General features: G+C 37.9%; 1 protein-coding gene across 1 annotated transcript; it reads right to left on the bottom strand.

Annotated features, from left to right (window-relative positions):
• Positions 1-559: 559 nt before the first annotated feature.
• LOC103441251 (F-box protein GID2-like) lies at positions 560-1,862 on the bottom strand. The gene has a single exon (XM_029106851.2). The coding sequence runs from the start codon at positions 1,383-1,385 to the stop codon at positions 795-797; it is 591 nt and encodes a 196-aa protein (XP_028962684.1). The 5' UTR covers positions 1,386-1,862; the 3' UTR covers positions 560-794.
• Between the last annotated feature and the right edge of the window lie 11,069 nt (positions 1,863-12,931).

Raw genomic sequence — 12,931 nt, 5'->3', positions numbered from 1 at the left:
CAAGCGTCTAGGACTTCCAATGTAACTCATTAGCCCCTGAGGATTTGACCAACGATCTTCATTAAAAAATGTGGCGTGTTCTGGTTGGTCAGAGTATTTTACGTTCCCACAGCCTTGGCCATTTCCGAAATTTTACTGGAAACCCTACTACTTGGATTTGGCTATCTCTCAGATTGAACACATAATCTATTGAAACAAAACAAGATGCCCATTCTGAGAATGCAAGCAAACATTACAACAGAAACCAATGCGGCAGCAAGCAGTCTGGCAATTCTCCAAGAAATTCGAGCACTTCCAATACATACGACAACTTCGTCCTTCCCAGTTGCCGTTCGGATCATCTCAATTTTCTAACCTATTACTACACTCATTCCTCTTGTCCTTTTCCTATTCACGCCCATGCGAACCTGCCAAATGCCCAGAACCAAGCCTTTTATTACAACCGTACCCCCTCCGATTTCCCTTTCTGTTTGTTCGTATTCGCCAATCGAATCTCCGGACCGCCAATCACAATCACCAGCGCCAAAATTCCTCCAAATCCCCCGAAACAAACAAGAAATTGAAGCAAACCCAAATTCCAATACATCAAATTATGGAATTACAGTGCATAATGATTCAGAAATTACCTTAATTTACACAAAAAAGCTTCAAAGTTTAACAAGAATTACAGATCCATTTTTTAGGGAAATTTAGAGGAAAAAACCCAAATCTAAAGAGGGAAAATCCAACTGAAATTACGAAATATATAGATATATAATTATATATATAATTTTATTTTGGGGTTTAATTTCTGATCATCTTCCTCTGTTTGCGTAGTTCATCTTCTCGTAAAACCGAATCGAGAAGAGCGAGAGGGACAGATTCACCTCGTCCTTTCCCCACCGAGCGCTCGGCGGCTTCGGGTTCAGCATCGGCTTCACCGGAGCCGCCGCCCAAGGCGAATCAGAGGAGGACGCCGCCGACGAGAATGAAGGGACGGAGCTCGAGGAGGAGGAGGCCTTGCTGAGACGCCAGATGTAGTGGGCGTGAAGCCGCCGGAACCCACCGAGAGCGAGGACCACAGATCTCAGCTGCTGGCTGCCGCAGCCCGTGTTGGCCCAGTGCCTGGTGCATATCAGCTCCCAGAGCCGCTCATCCTCCGCCGTCTTGTGCCACTGCTTGCTCACGCACGACGCCATCCCCAACGTCCGCGCATCCACGTGCTTGAACACCTCGAAGATCAGATTGTCGTCCAGATTCGAAAACCCCGCCCCTTTCAGCTCATCCATGTCAACGCAGTCAGCCACCTCCACCTCCTCCTCCTCCACCTTAACCCTCTTCATCTTCACATCCGCCAAGCTCTCCGTCGCCGCCATCGAATCGTCCCCCGATGATGCTCGCTTCATCGAACGATTACAACCCACCAGTCCGAATCTTCGAACCGATAGCTTCCACTCGGGGGTTTCTAAGTAGTTCCGGGAGGATTTGGTGGGGAATCGGAAAACCCAGAGCCCAAATTGTATGAGCTGTGGGATGTCTGGAAAGAAGAGGTGGGTAATATGGAGGGTGGAGTGTGTGTGGAGTGGCCCAGTGGGGACCTGTTTCCGTGCGTTTTCGAAGACGACAATTTTCTGAAATGAATGCGCCTTGTTTTGGTTTTGGGTTTCTGTCTCTGTATTGACGAATATGTCCTGCTCCTCCCACTTCTTTTTACTCTGCTTTTTCTCTTTTACCTGCCTAATTTGTTTCTTTCTCTGTCTGCTTGCTTCTGTTGTTTCCTGCGCTAACAACAAAAATTAAATTAGATTAATATAAAACGTGTCGCAAACTGTGTCGTAATTTGCGCATGGGATTAAATGTCAAAATGATCTATGTATCTTACCTTGCCGATCATTTTAGTCTTTGTATTTTTAATTTAGCCAAATTGGTGTTTACCATAGTCAATTCTAGATAATCGGTTACCAGTCATTTTAGTCTTTCTGTTTTTAATTTAGCCAAATTGGTGTTTACCATAGTCAATTCTAGATAATCGGTTAAATGACCGTTAAATTGACATGTGCCTTGTAAGTAAGAGGACAAAAATGTAACTTCACTATAAACTCATGCAAGATCAAACGATTAAGATGACCATCTCACATGCAAAGCACATGTCAATTTTAATGATCTTTTAACGCATTGTCTAGAATTGACTAACGAAGGTAAACACATGGCCCATTTGGCCAATTTGAAAACTTGAGGACCAAATTGACTAGTAAAGTAAAATACATGAACCATTTTGCCATTTAAGCCTTGCAAATATATAGGTTAAGATCCGGGACACATACTTTTCAGGGCTCACTCGGTAATATATTTCTACGATTCAATTGATTATCTTTTATGTCTTTTCTTAAATGTTATTAACAAAAAAATCACCTAAATCAACAAACATATGACTGATGGATTAATTTAGGTTTCTTTGTAGAACCGTATCTGTCTATTTTATAACTACAAATAAATGTCTTAGTGATTTTATATTTGTCTAATATTTTGCAAAGATGATCTATGAGTGAAAGATTGAAATATAAACAACTCAAATTCTTGAAAAAAGTTACGCAATGAGAGCAACAAAAATGTATCACAAAATGTGTAAAACTCTGGTCCATATACATATGTAACTTCTAAGATAGTTGTAAGAAAATTTGAAAATTCTTTTAACCCTATTTAATATTGAATGAAACAGAAAATGAATCCGTGAGATTGACAAAGAATATCTAAACATTCATACAAATCAAATCTAGCAGCCAGAACAAGAACAAGAACATTGACAGGTACCATTAAATTCCACCCAGAAATTCGAAGACATTTTGCCAAGATTTTTTTTTTAAACGACATTATGGTAGGATAACTACGTCTACGTATACGTATACTAATATTTTTGGGAGTAACCTTGTTAGGTTTTATAATCCTCTAAAGTCGGTGAGAAGCTTTGGTTTAACTTGGTACGTGCATCAATTAGACAACTGCACGTGTAGACTTGGCTTTACCTTTACTAATGGAACATAGGTTTGTATTTTTTTTTTTAGTACATCGATATTTTTACATTAAGGGAATGGAAGAGTTCGGCAAAGTCACACAATGAGTAGCCTAATTTGGTATCGAATTCGCCATATATGAGATTTGAACCTAAGACATTTCATTTCCAAATGAAGTAAAATACTACCAGACCGTAATTACTAAATGACGTGGTTTGTATTTAGATATGGCAAAATGATGCATCATCTTGTAACATGTCATGTATGGAAAACCTCAGAGAGCGTTAGGGCGGGAGGGGAAGCCAATCAGCCATTGCCTCCGCCACCCTTTGTACTGTTTTATTGGTTGGTCACTTTGCTTGGTCGAATGAGCAAATCTTTTGCTGAGAATCGCCTATGAAATTGACGTACCCACCCAACTTTCTTGCCCAAGTCAACCCGATATTTATCCCGTTTCCTTCATCTTTTCTATGTTTTAATGCCTCCCATTAGGTTTATTACGATGAAAATTTTATTTGAACTTATATAATTTTATTTTTTTATCAAATTTATTCTTTACGGTTATAATATTTTCAACTAAATTATCAATATCCCTTTAAATTCAAATTACTATCTAAATTATCTTCACAAACCTAATTCAATATATAAATTTATCTTTACATCTATTAAAAAAATAAAAATATACATTGTCTCCTTCCAACAGGTATATCATCTTTCCTTTCAATTCTACTTTATTTAATAGAAATCGAAATCGAAGTTAAAATAATAAGTTAGTTTAAGTAGACCATTTCATTCAACATTTGAAGAATTGTAAATATTTGAGCCAAAGTATCATAGAATACCAAAAATCATGTATGCAAACAGCAAAAGAAAGGCGGAAAAAAAATCGAAACAGAGTACTCATGTTGATCAATCCCTTTCTCGTTCCCACCATACTACCAAACTTCTAACTCTGACAAGCTCCCTTCCATCAAAGAATTTGGCACTACCCAATTAGTTAAAACCCCAAAATTTATCGGTTACTCAGAAATAAAGGTTGAAACGTGAGAATTAAAAACATCCAAGTACTGCTACTAGAACTACGTCACAATGATATTCATCTTTACTTATAAGTGATAGGTCTTAAGTTTAATTCTCGCCAAAGGCTTTGAACTACTTTATTGCTAGCTCATTTTGAGACTAAATCCACCATTTTTCCTTAATACAGATAATATCGATTGTTAAAAAATAAAAACAACTAAGTACCAAGTGATGGGGTCCAAATTAGTTTGCTTTCATGGCCAAGAGTCAAACCTAGACCACGTGGTTATATTCGAGATGTAGATTTATGTAAATTTAATGTCACAATACATTCGTTAAAAAGAGTTATCCTCTATGAAAGCATTTTAGAGTTTTGACCAAAACATAACGTAACAGAAAAATTGCGTGATGATAAGGGTTTGATTATTAAGTGTAAGTTTATTGATAAATTTTAATTTTATTATTAATTTCATTTTGTATTTGATGATAATTATACAATAGGATAGAAATGACGATTCACACTCAAAGTTTAAGTTGGATATGGAGTATTAATTATTTTTAAGCGGATTAAGCAGACGATAGTTTGACCATATCGATTTATAGAGGATGTGCTTTTACCCCCGCACTCTAATGATAACCTATTAAAACTCACTTTGATAGTGTGGACTAGACTTGGCATTCGTTCCGTGTTTTTCATGTTCGTGTCGTTTTTGTATCATACCCGATATCTTAATGGGTCATAACATCCGTTAAAGTAAACGGGTAATATGATTCGACCAGAAATCGACCTGTTAATATTATCAGATAAAGTGATCCGACCTGTTACCCGTTCAAGAAAATATATTTTAAATCAATAAATAATGAAAATGAAAAACATAATTTGACCCAAAAAAATAAAAAACATAATACTAAATTAGTATATGCATACCATATTGTCACATAAATATTACTCATAACATAAAAAATAAAAACATATGTCATTCAAGTATTACGTACTCCAAAATAAGAGCCTAATGAAAAAACATTAGTATATTACTATAAAAACCAAATGTTCAAGGATATCCAAAATGAAAAGAGCTGCGTTTCAAGGTTGATGAACCTTGCATGTTTATATATGCTTTCACATTTTTTGCATACTCCAAAATAAGAGCCTAATGAAAAAACATTAGTACATTACTATAAAAACCAAATGTTCAAGGATATCCAAAATGAAGATAGTTGCGTTTCAAGGTTGATGAACCTTGCATGTTTATATATGCTTTCACATTTTTTAGACTTGTACATTAATGATTATGAATTTTATTTATTTTGAACTCCCTTAAAAATACTATTTGTAAGGGTTTGTATGGTTTTAAAAATTCAAACGACGATATACCCATACTCAAAGCGGAGATGATGCAATCACGAGCCTTTGCATATTTTTTCACATTGTTCGCACTTTAAAATTAATTATTGTAATTTTTTTAATACGTTTGGTATTTTTAAAATATCTGATACTTTTATTTTTAATGTGTTTTATAATTATACTATAAAAATAAATAAATAATGTTTAAATTTTAAATTTATATAGAATAATAATATAATAATACATATTTAATATACAATTATATATATACACAATGACCATTGTATTTTATAGTAAGTTTTTTTAGTAGTTTAAAAAATTAAAATCATCGAAATAACTTTTTTCTTAACATGTCGAAACAAGTTACCGCGTGTCACCTTGTGTAAGCCTGTTAAGAATCCGTTATTAAAGGGTTCTTATCGTGTCACCCGATAATAATCCGATTAGTTATCGTGTTGATCAAAAACCAGTTATTTTCGTGTCGTTTACGAATCGAATTAACAGACCGTGTAAAAAATTATCAGATTTAATGTGGACGTCGGAGTATCTTTATTGGCTAGAGAATTGCTTCTTCTCTTACATCCAAGCCCGAATTCCCTTCGTATTATCGTTTTAATTAAAATAAAAAACTTACTATGCTAGAGAAAACTCACAGACCAATTGTTATTTTGCACTAAACCTTTTCTACCTGGCTGTACAAAGCATTTGACCGATCCTCATTGCTCACAGTGGACTTTACCGGGTACAAAACTAAGCCCAATTGATAAATTTAGGTAGAAGCCCAACTCAATTGCAAGATTCTAACACAACTTGAGATCCTATTACCATCTCCAAGTTAGTTGTCACAAGGCCCAACGGCCCAACCCAAACAGGGGATTGACTCATTTCTTTACTTGCAAATAACGGATCATAATTGTAGAAATTTATAATCGGAATTGTTCGATTTCTTAATCTTATTTGGAGATCATTCCTACAAAAAATTATGCAAATTGGATATCGTTTAGTCATCCCATGTATCAGATAAATAGAGGATTCATCTTGAATATGTTACTTGGTATTCATACGGTCAATTTGCTCCACACAATTTTGGACTGCTAAACGATATCTAATTCAAATAATGTTTTTGCTAGAAATGATTTTCAAATAAGATTAAGAAATTTAACAATTCTGATTATAAAATTTATATGGTGAATATATGTTATTCATAAAGGGTGGGATATGTGCATTCCCCGTGAAGGAATGCAAGTTTGTAAGTATTGCAAACAAACTTTGGAAGGAAACTTGTGAAATATTACATGCATGCTAAAATTAAGAAAGAGCTATTTACACACTCATTTTTACGTTTAACACACCTTTATTAATTTTTAGTCATTGATCTTCTTAAACTCATTTGATTTGACGGCCGAAAATTAAGAGATGTGTGTGAAAAGTAAAATAAGTGTGTGAATAGCACTACCTTAAAATTAAAGTGAAGTGATAATTTTCATTGTATCCAGCTCCTCATTATTTTTTAAAATTTCCAACAAGTACAACCTCACTTTTGCCATCACGAATCTTATTTCCCGCATACAACCACCACTCCTTGTTTACACTTCTCTCGTTTTGAGGGAAATAAAAACTTTAATTTAACTTGGACATGGACATGGAGACAACATCAAGCTTGCCATCCCAACAACATTTTAGGAGACCAAAAGAGTAAGCGGTAAAAAGAGCGCATTTCTGCACAAACAACTGCCAAATGTTGCTCAACAGAAACAAAAAAAAAAAAAAACTTGAAAGATGGAAACTCTGAATAAAATTTCAAATTAAAAAGAAAAGTATGATGATCCATCGGGGCAATTGCAGCACGATGAGTTATTTGATGATCTAGTGGCCAACCCTAAAGACTCTAGTAGTAATTGTATAGTTGGAGTCAGTTAGACAAGGGTGAATGTGTAATTAGTTTCTGAATGTTGAGGTCAATTATGTCAATAGAATTGTATCTATATATACTGATGTAAATGTCTTGTTGAGTAAGAAAGTGAAATAAGAAGAAGATATTTTTTATCTCTGTACTCTCTGGAAGATAAGACTCAATATGGTATCAATCGCCACCGCCTCACGGCCTTGGTGAATCTTCGATCCCTCTGGTCATCGTCTTCCTGCTTGGTGACTCTTCGATCCTCTCGGCATCTTCGATCTGATCTCTGGTTCGATCTGATCTCACAGTCTCACGGATTTTCTGCTCAGATCTGATCTCATGGCTTCTCCGCTCCGATCTCTGATCTCACGGCTTCTCTGCTACGGTCTCTGGTTCGATCCGATCTCTGGTGCTTCTTTTCTGTCATTAGTGTGGTTATTTGGTTGAATCTTGCCTGTATCTTCCACCATGGCGTCTGATTCGTCATCTTCTCTCCCAAATTCCTCTTCTCCAAACCCTAATTTGGTGCAAAGCTATACCTCTCTCACGATTCAGAACATTGGCAGTATGGTTCTGATCAAGCTTAAGAGTTCAAATTATCTTCCATGGCGAGCGCTCTTTGCCCCAATTCTTCGTCGCTACAAGCTTCTCGGTGTTATTGATGGTTCTGAACCTTGTCCCTCTTCTCTCTTGTCTGATCGCTCTGTCAATCCTGCGTTTGAACAGTGGTACGAAAAAGATCAAAATCTCTTGATTTGGTTGAACTCTACACTCTCGGAGGAGATTATTCCTTTCACAGATGAAGTTTCTTCTTCTCGTGATTTATGGCTCAAATTGGAACAGAGGTTTGGTGGCATCTCCGATGCTCATATTCATCAGCTTCACTCTCGTCTTCAATCTCTTCAGAAAGGCTCTCAATCGATCTCTGAGTATCTCCAGCAAATTAAAGCAATTTCTGATTCTTTAACAGCTGCTGGTGCCTCTGTGTCCGATCGTGACTTGATTGCTGCTACATTGCATGGTTTACCAGAGGAATTTGACTCATTTGTTGATTCTATTACTCTTTGCCTCTCATCTACTACTTTGGATGAACTACATGGTCTTCTTCTTACTAAAGAATTGTCATTGGCTCGTCGTAAGAAATTAGTTACGGCTGAACCGGTTCATGCTTATGCTGCTCAGAATCAACCACCTCTCCTTCCTACACCACATTCTTCTCAAGCTTATGCCGCTCAACATCACCCTATGCAGAATTCTTCTCGCTACAACTCTAATCGTGGACGGAACAATAATCGCTTTCCCAACAACAGAGGCAATCGAAACTATCAGGGCAACAATAATAGGGGCTCTCACTCTAATTCTGGTTTCCAAAGGTCCAACAATCCTGGTTTTCGTTCTTCTAGTACTCCTGGAGTTCGTAACAATTGTCAAATTTGTGGATCCTCCAGTCATGAAGCTATTGATTGCTATGATAGAATGAATCCCGATATCTTTGGTAGAGTACCCCCTACTAAACTTGCTGCCATGTATACTCATTATGCTTCCAAACCGTCTCCTTCATGGATTTTAGATTCTGGTGCTACATCTCATATCACCCATGACATCTCCAATATCTCTTCTCCTACTCCCTACACTGGTGAAGATAAGGTGTATATCGGCGATGGAAAAGGTTTGTCCATTCATCATACTGGCAGTACATTGTTAAATACTGCTCATGCCTCTTTTAAGTTGAACAATGTGTTACATGTTCCGCAAATGAAGCACAATTTACTCTCTGCATATCAATTTCTCAAGGATAATTCCTGCTCTTTGACTTTGCATTCCAATGGTTCTGTTGTTAAGGATCGTTCTACGGGGAAGATGCTTTTGCAGGGAACGGTTAACAATGGTTTCTATACTTTTCAAGGTATCCCTGTTTCTTTCTCTTCATCTTGTTCATCCCCTCATGCTTTAGTCGGTACTAAAGCCCCTGTGAATATTTGGCACAGTCGCTTGGGGCATCCTTCCTCTGCCATCTTCAGGCGCGTTCTATCTGCAAATAAGCTTGCACTGCAGGGAAAACACTCTGTTGATTTCTTCTGCTCGGACTGTGCAGTTGCTAAGAATCACAAGCTCCCATTTCATCCCTCTAGTTCTATTTCTACTACTAGTTTAAGTTTGTTACATTGTGATGTTTGGGGTCCTGCTCCTGTCATTTCTGCATGTGGTTACCAATACTATCTTTTAATAGTGGATGATTACAGCAAGTACTCTTGGTTATTTCCTTTAAAGGCCAAATCTGATGTATATTCTACTTTTGTTGTATTCAAGACCTATGTTGAGAATTCTGTTGGTAATAAAATCAAATGTTTGATGTCTGATTCAGGGGGTGAATTTACTAGTAACAAGTTTAAATCTTTTCTTCAAGATCATGGTATATCTCATCAGCTCAGCTGTCCTCACACACCTGAACAGAATGGCTGTGTTGAACGGAAGCACCGCCATTTAGTTGAGACAGCACGAACTCTATTAGTTGCCTCGAAAGTTCCTCATTTGTATTGGGTTGAATCCTTCTCTACTGCAGTCTACCTGATCAATCGCCTGCCTATTTCCAGCTTGCATCAGTCTCCATGGGAACTTTTATTTCACTCTGTCCCTGATTATTCCAAGTTGAAGGTTTTTGGTTGCTCATGTTATCCCTGGTTAAAGCCATATGTTCACTCCAAGTTAGATGGGAAGAGTACAGAATGTGTATTTTTGGGCTATAGTTTGCAGCACAAGGGCTATAGATGTCTTGATCCTACTACTCAGAGAATCTATATCTCCCGCCATGTTCAATTCAATGAAAACAGGTTTCCATTTCTTTCTTCTTCATCTGTGGTGGTTTCTCCGGGATCTCCCTCTCCACATTCCCCTTTTGATTTACACTTCTCTATTCCCCAGCGACCTTCTCCAGTTCAATCCATTGTCCCTTCCACTGAGCATGTTTCTTCTTCCCCATCATCCTCCAATTCTGTCTCACATTCTGCAGCTCCTCCTACTCATCCTCCTGTATCCCATTCTACAGCTCCTAATACCCATCCTATGCTTACTCGTTCAAAGGCTGGTATCTTTAAACCAAAAGCATATTCTGCCACCAAACATCCTTTACCTGTTGATGTTGATTTTGTTCCTTCCACATACTTACAAGCCTCCAAGTATGCCCACTGGAGACAAGCTATGCATGACGAGTTTAATGCTCTTCAACTCACTGGTACTTGGCATTTGGTACCCCACTATCCGTCTCAGAACATTGTTGGCTGTAAATGGGTGTTCCGAATTAAGAGGAAACCTGATGGTACGGTGGACAGGTATAAGGCTCGGTTAGTAGCCAAAGGATATCATCAAAAAGAGGGTGTTGACTATCAAGATACTTTCAGTCCAGTAGCTAAGCCAGTCACCATTCATATTTTATTAACCTTGGATGTTCAACATGACTGGTTTCTCCATCAATTGGACATTAGCAATGCCTTTTTACATGGAGATCTCAAGGAAGCTGTTTTTATGACTCAGCCACCTGGTTTCATTGATTCCAATCTTCCTACTCATGTCTGCCACCTCAAGAAATCTTTGTATGGTTTAAAACAAGCCCCCAGGGCTTGGTTTGATAAACTGTTCCAAGTCCTGTGCACTCTTGGGTTTAAGCAGTCCTCATCTGATGCTTCTCTATTTGTTCTTCAAGCTTCAGCTCCTGTTCTTGTTTTGGTCTATGTCGATGACATTCTTGTCACCGGCCCAAATACCATTCTCTGCCAACACTTCATTCACAAACTTAGCCAAGCATTTCCTGTTAAGGATATGGGCCCTCTTCATTATTTTTTGGGTTTGGAGGTGCAGCGCAATTCTGAAGGCCTCTTCATGCATCAAAGTAAATACTCTCTTGATCTTCTTCACAAGGCAAATATGGCAGGTGCCAAGCCTTGTGTCACTCATCTTCGGTACCACTAAACTTGATCACAGTGGCCCTTTACTCTCTAATCCCACTGAATATAGATCTCTAGTGGGTGGTTTGCAGTATCTCACTTGGACCAGGCCTGATCTTTCCTTTGCTGTAAACCAAGTTTGTCAGTTCATGCATTCCCCACGGGAACAACACCTGCAAGCTGTTAAACGCATTCTCCGGTTTCTCAAAGGCACTCTTACCCAAGGTCTTTGGTTTAAAAAGGGCTCTCTTGCCCTCACTGCTTATTCTGATGCTGACTGGGCCGGTTGTACTTTTGATAGACGATCTACTACTGGCTTCTGTGTGTTTTTGGGTCCCAATCTGATCAGTTGGAATGCTAAAAAGCAACCCACTGTTGCCCGGTCCTCCACCGAAGCTGAATATCGTGCTTTAGCACATACTGCAGCTGAAATCACCTGGATTTGCAAAGTTTTTTCTGATATCCACTTTCCTCTGTCTACTGTTCCAACTCTTTGGTGTGATAACATTTCCGCCATTTCTCTTGCCTCCAATCCCGTGTTTCATGCTCGGACAAAGCATGTAGAAGTGGATTATCATTACATTTGGGAGTTAGTATTGGCGCATTTGATTAAAGTGCTTTATGTCTGCAGCCAAGATCAATTGGCTGATATTCACACCAAATCCCTTTCAAAACACAGATTCTGTTTTCTGCAATCCAAGCTTCCTCTTGGCCATTTTCCTGTCCCAAGTCTCAGCTTGAGGGGGTGTAAAGACTCTAGTAGTAATTGTATAGTTGGAGTCAGTTAGACAAGGGTGAATGTGTAATTAGTTTCTGAATGTTGAGGTCAATTATGTCAATAGAATTGTATCTATATATACTGATGTAAATGTCTTGTTGAGTAAGAAAGTGAAATAAGAAGAAGATATTTTTTATCTCTGTACTCTCTGGAAGATAAGACTCAATAAACCCCGCCTTTAGCCGGACCAGAAAATACTTTAGCCGTGGTCAACTTCTTGACTGGAGCTCTAGGAGACAGATTAACATGCAGAAAAGCATGGCCAGCCCCTCTCCTACTAGGACCAGAGTATGCTTTCACTATCTTCAACCTGCTACTAATTGAACTACTAGAAGATATCAGCTTATCTACGAGAGACCTCGAACCTTCGATTTCCATGGCGGAAGAGAGGATGAGGAGAAAGATGATTACAGAAAAAATGGAGAACTTCATTTGGAAGGCATGATTAATGGTGCCAATCATGCCATGCTGCTTCATTTTGTTTTGATATATTAACGCAAGCAACACATTGTGCAAGTATATATATATATATATATATGACACGCAACAATGGAGGCACAACCCTAAAATATTGGAGGACTTTTGGACTCTTGTGAAACATGATCTGTTTGTTTATTGTATTAATCATTCTTCCTCCAACGCGATCTTATAACAACCCCAATTTAAATTTTTTGGAGGCTTGTAGAACCAAAACATGCAAGCCATTGAGTTGGTTAAGTTAATTCCCAATTTTTTTTTTAATTTGGTTGGTACACGTTTCTTCTGTAGTTTTCGGTCATATATATATGAATAGATTTTTAGTCTTTAAATATGTACATGATTCACATGTTAGGCTTAACGACCACATTTACTGTTAAAATTTCAGAAAGATGGCCGTGATCTACCACTGTCCTATTAATCACCCATGAAATCGATAGGGGTAAGGTTTTCATGCAAAAGGCTTGATACAATTTAGAA

The sequence above is a fragment of the Malus domestica genome, chromosome 08, assembly GCF_042453785.1.
Source record: "Malus domestica chromosome 08, GDT2T_hap1".
NCBI classification, from domain to species: domain Eukaryota; kingdom Viridiplantae; phylum Streptophyta; class Magnoliopsida; order Rosales; family Rosaceae; genus Malus; species Malus domestica.
Note: the sequence above shows the minus strand (reverse complement) of the source record. Positions and strands in the feature narration are given on the sequence as shown.